Source organism: Neolamprologus brichardi, chromosome 19, assembly GCF_056152115.1.
Source record: "Neolamprologus brichardi isolate AB-2024 chromosome 19, ASM5615211v1, whole genome shotgun sequence".
Classification (NCBI taxonomy): Eukaryota; Metazoa; Chordata; class Actinopteri; order Cichliformes; family Cichlidae; genus Neolamprologus; species Neolamprologus brichardi.
This window is the reverse complement of record NC_142122.1, coordinates 10928580-10942852: the sequence shown is the minus strand read 5'-3', so window position 1 is coordinate 10942852 and position 14273 is coordinate 10928580. Positions and strand designations below refer to the sequence as shown.

General features: G+C 41.6%; 1 protein-coding gene across 1 annotated transcript in view; it reads right to left on the bottom strand.

Moving 5' to 3' along the window:
* grin3ba (glutamate receptor, ionotropic, N-methyl-D-aspartate 3Ba) overlaps positions 1 to 14273 on the bottom strand; it is an 83078-nt gene that overhangs the window by 29679 nt on the left and 39126 nt on the right. The window contains exons 2-4 of the mRNA XM_006798767.2: positions 8222 to 8922; positions 1414 to 1910; positions 71 to 342 (exon numbers count right to left, since the gene is read on the bottom strand). Coding sequence (XP_006798830.2) covers positions 71 to 342; positions 1414 to 1910; positions 8222 to 8922 — 1470 coding nt within the window. The remainder of the gene's footprint in view (positions 1 to 70; positions 343 to 1413; positions 1911 to 8221; positions 8923 to 14273) is intronic.

Below are 14273 nucleotides of genomic sequence, written 5' to 3'. Positions count from 1 at the left end.
TGAATTCTACAGTCGTAAAAACATCAAGTTTAAACCTCCAACAATTAATGATGACTTCAAGCAGTTGTACCAGAATGCCCAGGCTGGTGGAGTAGAAGGGTGAGGTGAAATCTATGACTCTGCTCCTGGCAGAGTTAATTGAGAAAGAGGTGACGGCCATATCGGCAGTTCCGCTCAGCAGATCTCCTACCAGTCCCGTCCAGCGTCCTGTCCCACCGAGCGCCCCATACTTTCCATCTCCCACAATATATAAGTCGAATGTGAAGCCCATATCTTCTGCCAGCTTTTCCAACAAGTCAATGCAGTACCCATAGCAGCACTTTCTCAGGTCCTCTGGTAGTTCTGAGAGGAAAGAAATGATGATGGTGTGATATCCATTCGGACATTCATATGCATGATTTAGATGTGGTTGCACATATGGGAATTGTCTACAAACAACCATGGCTCAAGAAAAATGTTGATAGATTCTTACATTACACTTCAGCTTTGGCATTTTTTATGACCTGGCATGGACTACATTTATTCACATTAAGTACTTGGATAAAAAAAAATTAACAACCCTCAAACTCATTAAAGAAAAGTAGAGCTGGCAAGATGTAATGGAGCTACTACAATATGAATTTTTAAGTTCTTGCCATGTTTGCCATTTTAACTGCTTTGGCAAACATTTTCCTTGCAATATCGCTTAATCAACATCAGCAGCGTCCCCGTTGCTCTTGCTTGGCTTCAGGACTTCTTTTACAAATGAACCATCATGAATTTTATTTTCAATATTTTGTAAGTTATGTTATGTAAAGGTGTAAATACCCCTCTGCATTGAAACGATTAATCCTATCAATGACAACCGAATAAATTCACAGTACACGTCAACATTTAGTACCTGCACCTGCAAAAATTTACATTTTTCCTATAGCTTCCATATGCAATCAGCTGATTAAAGTTAAAGAAAGTCAGGTTGACTGTTATTACTATGCTGTGGACTGGATGTATAGCTGCAGATAATCTCATGTGTGAAAGAAATTTCGTAGTAGTACATCTTTGACAAGATACTCTTGATCTCTTATTGATTTAATTCCTATATGCTCTTTATTCATGAAAGATGTAGCTGGTGAGGGTAGCCCTTGACCCTGACCCTGTTATATTTTTAACTAAACTGACCTGGTGCAATCCCTTATTGATTCTACCTCAAATTTCCATATGTGCTCTAGAGACATGGCCAGCCAAATACAGCAACACTGAAACTGAAAGGAAAAGATCTGAGGGTTTATGTAAGAAAAGCTTGAGAGGCCATAAATTAGAAGTCATAGATGCTCACAGTACAAGTTTAAATGTTTCTGACAAGTATTACACTTCTACAGTATAATGGTTCTATAATGACAGTATTCTATGGACAAATGGCAAAATAACACTCACCTGTGCCATCCCAGTCTACCGTTGTAGTATTGGAGTTGTGAAGCTGGTTAAAAAGGCCATGTATTATACTAGACTGGTTAGTTTTGGGGTCCAGACAAAGCTGTCCAGCTGGACACAATCCATCCTCGTCCACCTCCCGTGTGAAGACAAATGGGTGTTCCACCAGGGTCACAACCCTGAGGCGGTGCCCTTCAACCGAAAGTCCCGGCCTCCAGCGACCTCCAAAGTTGCCGTCACCCTGGCCATCCCCTCCCCTCACCCCGGCTCCAAGACCTTGTCCCTGGCTGGTCATGAACCCTCCCACCAGTCCCAGAATGCCACCCTCCAACTCCAGTCGACCTCGGGTCCACTGGCCTACAGTAACCCAAGCAGGCTGCCCCAGAGCACCTCTCTTCAGACTCCATACATGAAACAGTTGGGAGGACAGAATCCGAGAAACACCAGCATCGACCTGGATCAGGCCTGTGGCCCCGGTGAAGGAAGTGTTGGAGAGAAACCTTGAGGGACAGAGGAAAAAGAACAAATAATAAGTGGAAGCCAACAAAATATAGAAAATAAACTTGACATCCACCTTGAAAAAGTACAGCCTGCAATATTATACAGATGACACTAAACATAGTCTATGAAAAAAGGCTTATGAAAAAAGGAAAATGGGGCTAATGCAAGAAAAAAGTTACAGTGTGGTTGCAGAGCTTAAGCAAGTCTAGTCTCTAATGGGTAATTGCATCTTCCAGAGAGTCATAATTAAAAGTTAATGCAGTGCAGTGAGGGTCTTCTCCTCCTATCTGCCAGTCCATACAGACAGTCATTGCTATTCGGCTCACTCGTCTCCACACATTAGGAGGAGCAATCCCCATTCGCACATAAATCTCTCCTGGCCTCTTGAACCACGCAGGGATTTTTTTGCACATGTCTTAGCATTCGATCACGCGGACATCATCAAGCCATGCGAGTTGTGTTTGATCATAAGGGATTGTCATGAGGTCATTGTAAATCATAGGGGTGGTTGTTTAAATGTTAAAGTATGCAGGGACCACTTCAGTATGGGTGCTGAACCGTGCCGGGACTGTTGATGATGTCTGGGTCAGGGCTAGAAATGGCAAGTTTTCCTTCCATATAATAGAAACGGGTGGTTGAGCCGGAGTCCTTTCACAGAACAGGAAACAGGTTTATCCTCTTGCGCTTCGTCTCCCCCCCCCCCCCCCCCCCCACCCCCAACCCCACCCCACCCCCATCTTTTCTTCTTTTCTCACTCTCATCACTAGGTTATATGCATGCATTAGCTTAGATTGTGGCAGCTGAGAATATTCTTCATTAAATATGGAATATCCAAAGGATAAGGAAAAGGCTAAATTTATCTTGTGGGTCATTAACCTGTCCTCCAAGTTTAGCCTTTACTAAAGCCTGTCTTCCCCACACAGCGACTGATATAAAAATGTGAATATATGTAAGGTTTTATGTATTCCGCTTTAGTTCCTTGCCCTATATCCTCTCATTGTGATTTACTATAACATCAACATAATTGTAAAGAACTTGATTAAAAATGCTTCTGATTGGAAGCCATCCCCGTTCCCTTTCACATTAACTTATGTTTCCTCATCGGCAGCTCCCTTCTGTCTCTGTGGCCATAAAGTGAAAGTGCTAGCCTTGCCTTGAGCTGAAATCACTCATGGTAATAGCACGGCTGAATCATCATATCCAATAGACAGCAGATTCATCAAGCCAACCAACTCCAGACTCTTAGTCTAAGCTGGCCAAAGAAAGAAAAAAAAATAGCCACACTGTAAGCTTTACATCTTTTATCCAAGGAGAAAAGTGCAAGGTCTCAAAGGGTCCTCTCCCACTGTTTGTGACACGTTTGGATTGATGCCCAGAGATAAGAGGTGAGATAGGAGTGTGACATAATATAGGGATAAGAGCAGTGGTGTAAAAAAAAAATGTTCTGCACACTTTAAAGCTGCACCACCTTTTAGTTATGGGTCCTGCGGATTGTTTTTGTAGCATCAGGCCAGAGGCTGTATTTAAAGGATGACTCTGGATTTCACAGCAGGTTGATAAGTCACCCAGCTATGTCAGAGAGGGATGGCTTCCTTCCCTAACACCTGGCCCAGGTTTACGCACTCAGAGTAAATGTCAGTGGCGTGGTCGGTAAATGATGACTCTATAAGACTGTCCCAAGCATGCGTCTCAATCTCTTGTCAGTCCACCTCCTTCAGTTTGGAGGAAAGTTTACTCCCTTCGTCTTTTTCTGCCTGTCTGTCGGGAATGATACAAGGCCTGCTTGTTTCATTGGTTTTAATCTCTTCGGGGGAGATGGAATCAGCGTGGCAGCTTGTGTCGAGTGAGATGGCACTGACTGGCAGATTTCACTCTGATAACAACAACCCGCTATCTTTTTTCCTCCTTTTTCTCCTCCCTCACATCCTTTTCCACACAAGTGTGTCTTTCCTTTCCTTTGTTTTTACTTTTATTCTTCTTTAGCTGTATCCTACTTCCTCTCTTTTATCTATCTGTTTTTCTTTGACCACATTCTCCCTTCTCTCTAATGTATTTTTGGGAATAAGCACCTAGGGATTCTGTGATTCTGGACATTCGGAAGAACAACATCAAAAGTGGCTAGTTTCTCATATTTTTATCTTCATTGCTTTGAAAGAGTAATTTTGTAACTTTTATTTTTGTAACCTCTCATCGTTTCATACCTTCTTTACTTGCTAATATCTCAAGACATCCTCCCTCCCTCCCTGCTTTCCTCACTCTGTCCCCAGGGTATTGAGCTGTTAATTGCCTTTTCCATGTGGAAGTCTCTCACTTCCTCCAGCTTTGTTAAGACTCTCCGGAGAACTGCCGTGTCTGGCTGTTGGAGGCGAGGGATAAGAATCAGGGAGTACACTGGAGAACAAGTGCATGAGTTTGAATAGTGCAATAGAACAACCCCTTTTATCAGTCTTTCACTGGCCATGAACAAGGGTCACTGAGACTATTTTGTGGAGAACTCTATTGTAAATAGTTTATTCTGATAGGCTAGACCATGTGCCAATTGGTTGCCCACAAAAAGATTGCATTTTTCCCTAGAGTCCTGATGAAGTTTGAGTCATTTAAAACTGTCTTATTTTCTTTTCTTCTTTAAATAAAAAAACAAAGCAAAACTTATAGCTTCATAGAAATAGGCTTAAGTGGAACTGATAAAATATATACCTTGGCTGCAGTCTTAGTTTAGCATGCACAATGCTTCATTAATTGTCTCTAAAATATAGTGTAATAGAGAGTTGCTTGAAATGATATTCATTTGGCACATGGGGAAAAACTAAAGTGTCACACAAAGTAAAATTTTGACTTGATACAAATTTAAGATTAACAACCATGGTGTTAAAATTCATACAGTCGTAAAAGAAGAGAAAAACAATACAACATAATTCAGCCAATAAACCAATAACATATAAAACACAACTTATAGAAAATCAAAGATTTACTAAATAGCCATTACTAGTCATGATGTGATTGTTTGGTGTGATATTAAGATGAAAATAATGTTGTAGTACCCTGGGAGGCTTGTCTGTGTGTTCTTATATGCTGGTATCCTTTTACTACATTGGCAGTGTGTTTGGGATAATAGCCATCCCGAAAGATGAAGCGATGTGGGCGATCGTGGCTCAAGAGTTGGGAGTTCGCCTTGCAATCGGAAGGTTGCCGGTTCGAGCCCCGGCTTGGACAGTCTCGTTTGTTGTGTCCTTGGGCAAGACACTTCACCCGTTGCCTACGGGTGGTGGTCAGAGGGCCCGGTGGCGCCAGTGTCCGGCAGCCTCCCCTCTGTCAGTGCGCCCCAGGGTGGCTGTGGCTACAATGTAGCTTGCCATCACCAATGCGTGTGTGGATGACTGGATATGTAAAGTGCTTTGGGGTCCTTAGGGACTAGTAAAGCGCTATATAAATACAGGCCATTTACCATTTACCAATCAGATGGTATTACATAGATCAAAATCTGACTGTACTTTTTTGCATTCATCAATTTCATTCCATCAACCCCACCCGCCCAAAAAAACCCTGTACCACTGGCTAAAACACTGGCCCAAATCATGACAGAGTGTTATACAGATGGCCGTAGACACTCACAGTTGCACTACTCTCCTGACTTCTTACGTATATGTTGATGATTATTTGAACCAAAGTTTCACATTTATATTCATCACTCCTTAAAGAACTGTTTCAGTCCAGTTCTTGTATAATTTGTCATACCTCAGCCTTTTCTTCCCGTTTTCATTCCTTACAAATTGCTGCTTGAAAGCCAGTCAGACAATTTCTAATGAGGTTTCTGATAAACAGTAGATGGATCATGTGAAGGGCTAGATGCATCTCTCTGGTCCTGTGCCAGGTCTTTGCTGTATGTCTTCCTATTTTAAGGATATTTTTAGTCCTGCCACTTCTTTTTTTATCCTCCATTTGTCCATTTTATTCTAATTTTTTTAAGGGCCCACTATGCAGGGATATGCCAAGTTTCCAGCTAATAGCTCTTTGGAAATCACCTTGATGGTGAAAATGTAATTTTACACCTGTCAATCCGTACTATTTTTGCCAGTTTTTTGTAACTTCAACTGAATGAATAATTGATAGGCCAGCGATAAGTGATTCAAGAGTGAAAATGAGTGAAAAACCTTGAAGACATTCAGCAGCCATTTAGAACTTTTGCACTTAACAAAAACTGATGAGTTAAAGTCTGGCTCCTTGGAAACAAAATATCAAGAAATGAGAGGCGGCTAAGGAATTTTGCATAATACTTTACAACATATTAAAAATATACATATGATAATATCATAAACGGTCCATCAAAAGCCGGTTAGGGTTATAAACTCTCTTTCCAGTTTACCTCTTCAGTCTCTTCTATTTCAGTAACAGCCTTGCACTAAGTAGGACTACACTACAGCCTCAGCTTATCAGTGCATTTCATGCCTGACTAAAATAAAGTGACTACCACTGTTGCATGTTTTCTGTCTCTGCAGCTTCTCTGTCACACATCGCCGGAGTCATTTAAAGCTGGTCTGTTGAACTGCACTAACATCTGCATGGTTGCTGGCTTGATCGAGTCCCTACAGTTTGGTGCTCTTAAATTCAAACTTTGCATACATACTGGCCCCTGCTTTCATCAGCGGCATTTGTTTGTAGTGGATTAGGCAAGTAATTTATCAAAATGTTTGCCCTATTATCATTATTGTGAGTTGTTTTGGCCACAATAACCATGAAGTGAAAAATCTATCGTGGCGGCGCTACTCTGAACCTAATTAACTTGTTTCAAACTCTAATAATGGATGTTCAATAACACAACTTCCACAAAAGCCTGTGGCCTTCCATGCCCCATGGTTCTGAGATCCCAGTGCTCAACTAAACTGCTTTGCAGACAGAGTGCTGTGAGAATCCAGCTTGCGATTATGTGGCTGTTGTCTATGATCACTCTCAGCTGGCAGGCACCACGTGGGCTCAATATTTGCTGTGGACTCAGCTCCTACCACAAATCCTTCCCTCACCAGTATCACATGACTTGGATGCATGCTGTTTTATCCATTGTACCCTTTGAAGTATATCCATGTCAACAGTTAGAGAAAAAATATTTAACTTTGCAGTGAGTTTATTGCAGCAGGCTTCAGTGCATCATGCACTATCAGCCACATATTGCTCAAGAGGATTTCTAGAGTATGCGAGTGTGATAGGTTTTTGCACTCCATGTCCAAATGCGAGGATTTACGTTTTTCTGCTTCAAATGAAAATGTTTAAGGTTTAATGTGTATTTCAATCAGTGTTTTTTTCCCCCATGTGTCTGTGGTTATCATCGTAGACCACACCTTGTCAGACCCGTGAAAGCTGTCAGAAGCCTTTTTTTGAAAGCTGCAGGAGTTGGAGCAACAGCAAACAGAAACACACAAAACCCCTCTGGTGTCAGGCTGCCAATCTGTATGCCATAAAGACCTCCTCCCCACCTCCAGTATGACAGTGCTATTCAGAAATTACCACCCCCATGGTGCAAAGGACAGACAAGGGCAGCAACCAGAGCATACAGTACCACAAGTGGAGCCAGCAACTCCTCACAAAAATGTCAAAATGTCACTCAGAAAGCTAACGACCTAGCATGTATTTAGTGATGTGACCAGCGAATTTTAAATGCAGTTTTTCGCTGTCTTCTATGAATCATTCGGTGATTTAAATAGTAAAACTATGTGCAAAAAATCAGAAACCCAGGAGTCATTTAAGGTGAACCTGTAACTGCAGGGAAGTATAGAGTGCAGAGAGTATAAAGCTAGTCTTATGCTATTTGAAACAATACATTTTATTTTTAGAGGAGGTATTACTATCATCTCTAAACTAAACCATAAAACTCTGGAGTTGATCTCAGTGCATCAACATTGACAGAGAGTGGGGTTTAATGATGATCAAGTAACACTAGGCAATAATTCTAGACTTTGCTAAACAACCAAATTGAGATAAAAGTAAAAGTGAAAGCTTATAGCCAGCATCAGCATCAGCATCATCAAATCAACACATACCCCCGACTGTTATCTGTAAGGGTGCCTATAGCAACAAACTACTCTGCATAGGACTAATAAGAATTACCAATTCCTGCACTGTCAGTCTGTATACCAAAAAAAATACACTTGCTGTCGTGTGTACTCACTAGTCAGATCAAAGCTGCCAAATAGAGTAATTTGTTACAAAAAACCCTATATAGCTAAATATTATTATTAGAGGTGAACAAAGACATTATTTTAGCCATTTTTATGTGAAGTAACCCTTTAATTAGTTGGTGTATCCTGTACATTCTTACCTGGCTAGATATTGTCCAGAAGAGGGCTGTTCATGTCGGTTTGGTTTGTCATAGCAATTTACCATGTTCTGAGTGAGTGCCAAATCTGGCCTCACCATGGTTGCTGCAGTGACTGCCCGGCCAATCAGCTGCAAAGCATCCCGTATATAGAAGCTTATTGGCTTGCGGCCGACCTCCCCATAGGCTAACAGTCCAAGAGGACCTCCTAAAGTGTGCAGCGAATCTGGAGACAAGGGATATCCCATGATCCACTGCAGTGCTGGTAGTGATGGTGCGAGGCGCTGAGCAGCCCGAAGGACGGAGGATAGACACTCGGGGTCGGATCCCAGGAGGAGAACAGATGAAACAGGTGAGGGGGAGCGCAGGAAACGGGTGGAGATGATCTTCAAAGCCTCTTCTTCCATCTGCTCCTCCCTTCTCTCCTCACTGCTCCCCCCTCTTCTATCTCTGCTCCCTGTGATGCGAGTAAGGTTGATTATGTCCCACAAATGCCAGGTTGAACCACTGTACTTCTGAAGGTGGGTCAGTAAGCCATCACCGCCTTCGTCCCAGCCTGGGCAGATCACAGCTGCTCCTCCCCAGCTGTCCCCCCGGCTTCCTCTATCCCTATCCCCACCATCTCCCCCCTGCAAAACTGCAAGGAGCAAACTTCCCAGGGTTGATGGAGGCACACGGGCTGACATCTGCAGGTGAAATCGGTTCTGTGACAGAGGATAGGAGTAAATAAGAAGAGTTGAAAGAACCAAAAGAAAAAAGGAGATCAGTGAAAGAGTTAGGAGAAAAAAAATACAAAAATATAAAAACAGAATAAATAACAAAAAGAGAAAGAAGATAAGAGAGGAAATAAAAAAGCAAGATCAGACCAGAGATTAATAGATATCACCAAAACTAAACACCTCAGGGCTGAATAACATAAAATCACATTAAACGTAGCTTTTGTATGCACCAGAGCTCTGCAAAACAATTCCTGATGCGGCAGTAATTTACAGCAACACAGATTAGAAACAATCAGTCACATTTGTTCATTATCTCTCACTCTGAATGAGAAGAGTCGCACTGATACAAACAAGGAGTCAATGATTCGCATCTAATCTGCAACATCACAGTTGGCTTGGCAAGACAACAGTAGCATCCACAGTTCATCCAGAAGCCCACATTTCCAAACCCCACTGAAAACACTAGCTTGTTTCATACTGTTCCAAAATGGATAACACTGTTGTCCTTGAATGCAGCTCACAGATGGACCTTCCCCTTCCTTCCTTTGGGGTTTCTATCCATTTTTCATCCTATCAGTGCTCCAGGCAAGGTTAAGGGGGGAGACTGCTTTTATATAAAGAGCTCAAAGTTTAGCTTAACATGACCTGAAGTTCGCTTTGAATGGCTCCACCCAAATGAATAGAAGAACATCCTCTGGCACAAATGCATACACATTTTCAGGATCTTTGTAACATATATCCAGAAAGACGTCTGTGCAGTATAAAATAAAACACACACTGGAGTTACCTAATTGAATTTGTATACTATTAATCTATGAGCTTATGTCCAGCAACACTTGTGGAAAACACACACATGCCTGTATATCTGAAGATAAGCTATCTGAACACAGATGTAACCCACACTGAGACACATTTATTCAAGTGGAAATATCCCACCCAGGAGTACAGAGTAAACAGAGCGACCCTCTGCTGAAAGTCCTTGAGTCTCTTAAGAGAGTCAGAGAAAAAATATTTGAAGTCTGGAGAGACATGGATGAATTAATGCCGTATGTTTGTCTTCCCGGAAAGGCCCAGGTGTGTGCAAGGGGACAACTGAAGATAGGTCTTCTCGTTTGAACTCCGCAGGGGAGCTAGAAATGTGGGGGTATCTGGTAAGTGGGGGTTGTTGGCGAGATGGAATGGATGACAGAGACTAATAGAGATGGGAAGGTAGTGCCTACAGGTGCAAGTTTTATTCAGTGTATTTCTGATAGGAATAAAACTAATATTATGCATATGCCGAAAATGTGACGATAGAAGATCAACAGAGAGCCTCAAGGCAGCTGGAGGAATTAGTATGTAAATCTATATCTGCTCTCATCCTAAATTCCTCTGAGTACGATTTATCTAAGCTAGCACTTAAATATTAATATTCGACTAAATGTATGGTTATGTTATGATTCCTGTCCTGAAAAAATTGTCAGAGGCTACAAAAATCTGAACACACTGAGTCTGCATAATGGAGAAAAAGCTGTAAATTATGTTCCTTGTCTACATAGCTTGTTAGAAAACGAGAGACGAATTGTTGCTGCATTTATCACTGTCAGATTAATTGTGATAATGTTCATCTGCGGGATATCTCACTGCTGCGTCAGCTGTTTTGTACCAGCATTATTTTTTTTTTCCTAGCACAATCATAGATAGCTTGTTTGACTTTTAAAGAGATTCTTTTACAATTTCAATTACATTTAAGGCATTTAGCCTGCGCTCAAGATCAATTTACAGGGAGCACGACAGCAGAGCTACTGCAAGGGTGAGGATGTGAGAATAATAGCAAAAGCTCAGCAAGGCGTTAAAGAAGTTGTGTTTGTAGTTGCTGGTGTTAGAAGAGAAAGCAAATTAGAGAACTCGGAAGAGGCAGACATAGGGCTGTGATGTGATTCTGGAGAGATAAGGTGATATGAGCCATTTCGAGAGGACGTGAGTTCCAGCCCATAAGATAAGGAAGCACTCTGCTGTTTTGGCTTGAGAGGGAAGACTTCTGAAAATGTTTTGTAGGCAGTCGAATGTGTGATCCACACAAGTGGACCCAGTGAGAAAGTTCTTAAAAAAAAAGAAAAGAAAAAGCACATCAGTAAGGCTCATTCTGGTTATTAATATAATCCTTTCTTGTCTGCATTTGAATGTTTCATCACAATTGTGGTATTAGAGTAAAAGAGACATGTTTTTGATGTGCGTATTGGTGCAAAGGTGATGTAATGTAACATGAAACAACATCAAAAAAGAAGGATCACCAACAAACAGACACCTTCAGCTTTGTATGCTGAAAATACTCCAGCCTGATATAACACCATTTTATCTCACCAACCCCTTTTCTACTTTTGCAATAAGATCAAGAAATTCTTCTGTAATGCAGTTTTAATATAGCCAATCCCGAGGAGAGATCTCTCCCTGAGCCTGTGTTCAAGGGTCAGGGGTAGCAATGACTCGCTGGAGAACACACACAGAGACACTGCTCTTAGTGATAATTGTGGAGAGAACTAAAATTTTAAAAGTGCGGTTACACTTCACTGGAGTAGATAACAATGCTCATTTCCACGGTCTTTTGCAAATTGGCAAAAAAATGAGATAAAAATAAACATGGGCAGCACTAAACGCATCTAAACAGAGTGTGGTAGCTACTAAACTTTGGCTTTTTCCAGTGTTGTAAACGAAACAGTTGCGCTGGATTTACAACGCAGGAATGAGAGCATCATTGTGAAGCAGAATGTAGCACATTTTTCTAACCTCAATTATCTTGTTTTCAGAAATTTTGGAAGCCAAAACCTTAATTAAAAATAAAACGTAATTACGATTGCCAGCCTTAAGGACTCAAGCAAACAAAATTCTTCAAAAACAACTCTTAGTAAGGTAAGTTGGCAAGCCACTGCACTGGCAAAGCAAATACATCAAACACACCTTGCTGCATAATTCAAACTTTTGAATCTCATATCTTCCTGCTTATGTCACAGTGTTGCAGTGTAAGATAAAATGATTCAATGACCTAGCTGCTGATGCCAACTCATAGTAAGCTTCTAACAGCTTACTGCCAGTCAGCCTTTTATTCGTCATTATGCTTTTCTATTAAACACACATGCACACTGTGTTCTTTTTTGGATTATAAAAAGGAGGCATTTGCCACTCATTCTCAAAAATAAAGCTGAAAAACCCTATATATAGCATTTTTAAGTATTGCAATGTATCCAGAACAATGAAAGCTCTGCCAGTCAGCCATCGCTCCAGCTTAATCCAGCGTGTCTTCAAAATAAGCTGGAAACATCAGTGTTTATCCCAGTGACACACCAGATTTAATGTATGCATGTGTATATGTTTGCATTCTGGCTTGTGAATGCTTACAACAGTCTTCACTTCGAGCTGTCTGCATGAATCTGTGTTGTTTTTGACATCCTGGTGTTCTTGCCTCGGGTTGAGTCTGATTTTATTATTTTGCGTACCAGACTTTGAATTTAGCGGACCTGAGGACACCTGAGTCATTATCTAGAGGAATACATGTGGCATATTTTGCTATGATGTCAAGATTAAAAGTGGCTGTGCTGTCTGGAACTAGGAAGTTTAACGTGTGTTGGCAGGCTTCTTCCGAAACACAGATTCCCTTCTGTGCTATTTTGTGGAATTTGCTTTGGAGTGCAGGGACCAGCTACAGACAAACAGTCCTGATCTTTCTAGCTGTAGTTCTGAGCCCCTCTGTGCGACTCAGGTCCAGACCCAGGTTTATCTTTTTGTAAAGTACACAGGACTTTTTCAGGCTCGGTTAGAACTGTAATGGATTCGCTAAGCAGCGATAGGTTTTCACCTGTAAGGACCTCCAGTGTGTGTATGTGTGTGTGCTTTTGTGCGTATGCTCTTATCTTCTTCTATTCTCAGGTAAAAGCTCTATCCACAAGCATGAGGTTAGAAAGACTCAGAACTAAGGATGCAAGATAAGCAAAGCTAAAAGAGTGTCAGCATTATTCCAATGAAATATAAAATCCATAGCCCCTTTCACACATCTGCAAATTAGGATCCTTGAACTAAACCTTTGCTTCTACTTAACAGTTCCAGTGTGCTGTTAGCCAATGATTTTCAGGTCTTCAAACAAACTGCAAACCTAACACTCCCAGGCAACAGAGAGGCGCACACGCAGTAGGCAAAAAACAAGCAGACACAGATACAGTGCAAACACACCAAGGTGTGAGCATAAACCCAAAAGTATCTTTGGGCAATGTGGAGTAAGCAAACCGACAGGAGTGCGTTGAATCAGAACAGGAGGTAGCAGCTCTCAGTTAGTTAGCTCATTCCTTATTTAGGTCTCCATAAGAAAAGCTGGGAGACTCAAAGGCGTGCACTCAGTTGTAGACTTTCGAGAGCCAAAAATGGGGGAGGAAAAAAGATTTCCCTGAACAAAAAAAGAAATAAAAAAAATGAGCACCGAAAAAACAGCAGCACCTGCAGTTTCAAAGCTTATTAAAAGTAAGTTGGAAGGAAAAGCAAAGGGGTGGGACATGGGAGCAAGTGCATTTTCTGTGTTTGTATTTGAGAATTTGGTTTGTTGAAGGAGGCAAAAAGGCCCAAGCTGAAGCACTTAAAAACCAGATGTCTCTGCTTGGCCTTCCGTCACTGCTTCAGGCAACGGATCACTTTACCTTGCTGCAGCTTGATTTATTGCAAAAGCACACTCTAGCTCTAGTTGGGTTTAACATTGCGGTCATGACTCATTTGCATTGAGCTAAGCAGTGGTGGATAGAGTGAGGCCCTGCTTGGAGTTTGTCCTCGCTGCTACATCCAGCTGCATGGACCTCTGCCTGAGTCTGAATGGCTGCTTCGCTTTTTCCTCTGTCCAGGAACAAAGCTCATGGTCAGGGCAGCACTCCAGACAACAACACTTCACTGAACACATTAATATTTTACACGGACTGTCACCAGGCGAGTTGCCCGTACGTTGGGAGGATGGAATGAGAGATAGGAAGAGAGACAGAGGAAGAGAAATTCAGATGTAGATGGGAATATATGTTTGAGATGAAAGCGGGAAGAGAAATTGATATGTGGTTTAATATCCGTGTTTGTGAAAGGAGGTAAAAGGCGATAGTTTGCATCTGAATGTGTCTGCAACACAAAGGAACACGAGAGATAGTGATGGTAGAGTGCATGCGTGTCTTGAGGAAGACAGAGAAATATTTTCTCTGCAGGATGCCAGCCTTGTATTTCAAACACCTGAGATGAAAACTGAGGATTGAAAGCTGAATGTCAGACTAAAATGTCAGCAAATGCAGGTTTACACGCACACATAAAATAATCTAAATCCAACTTAAGCGGAGCGA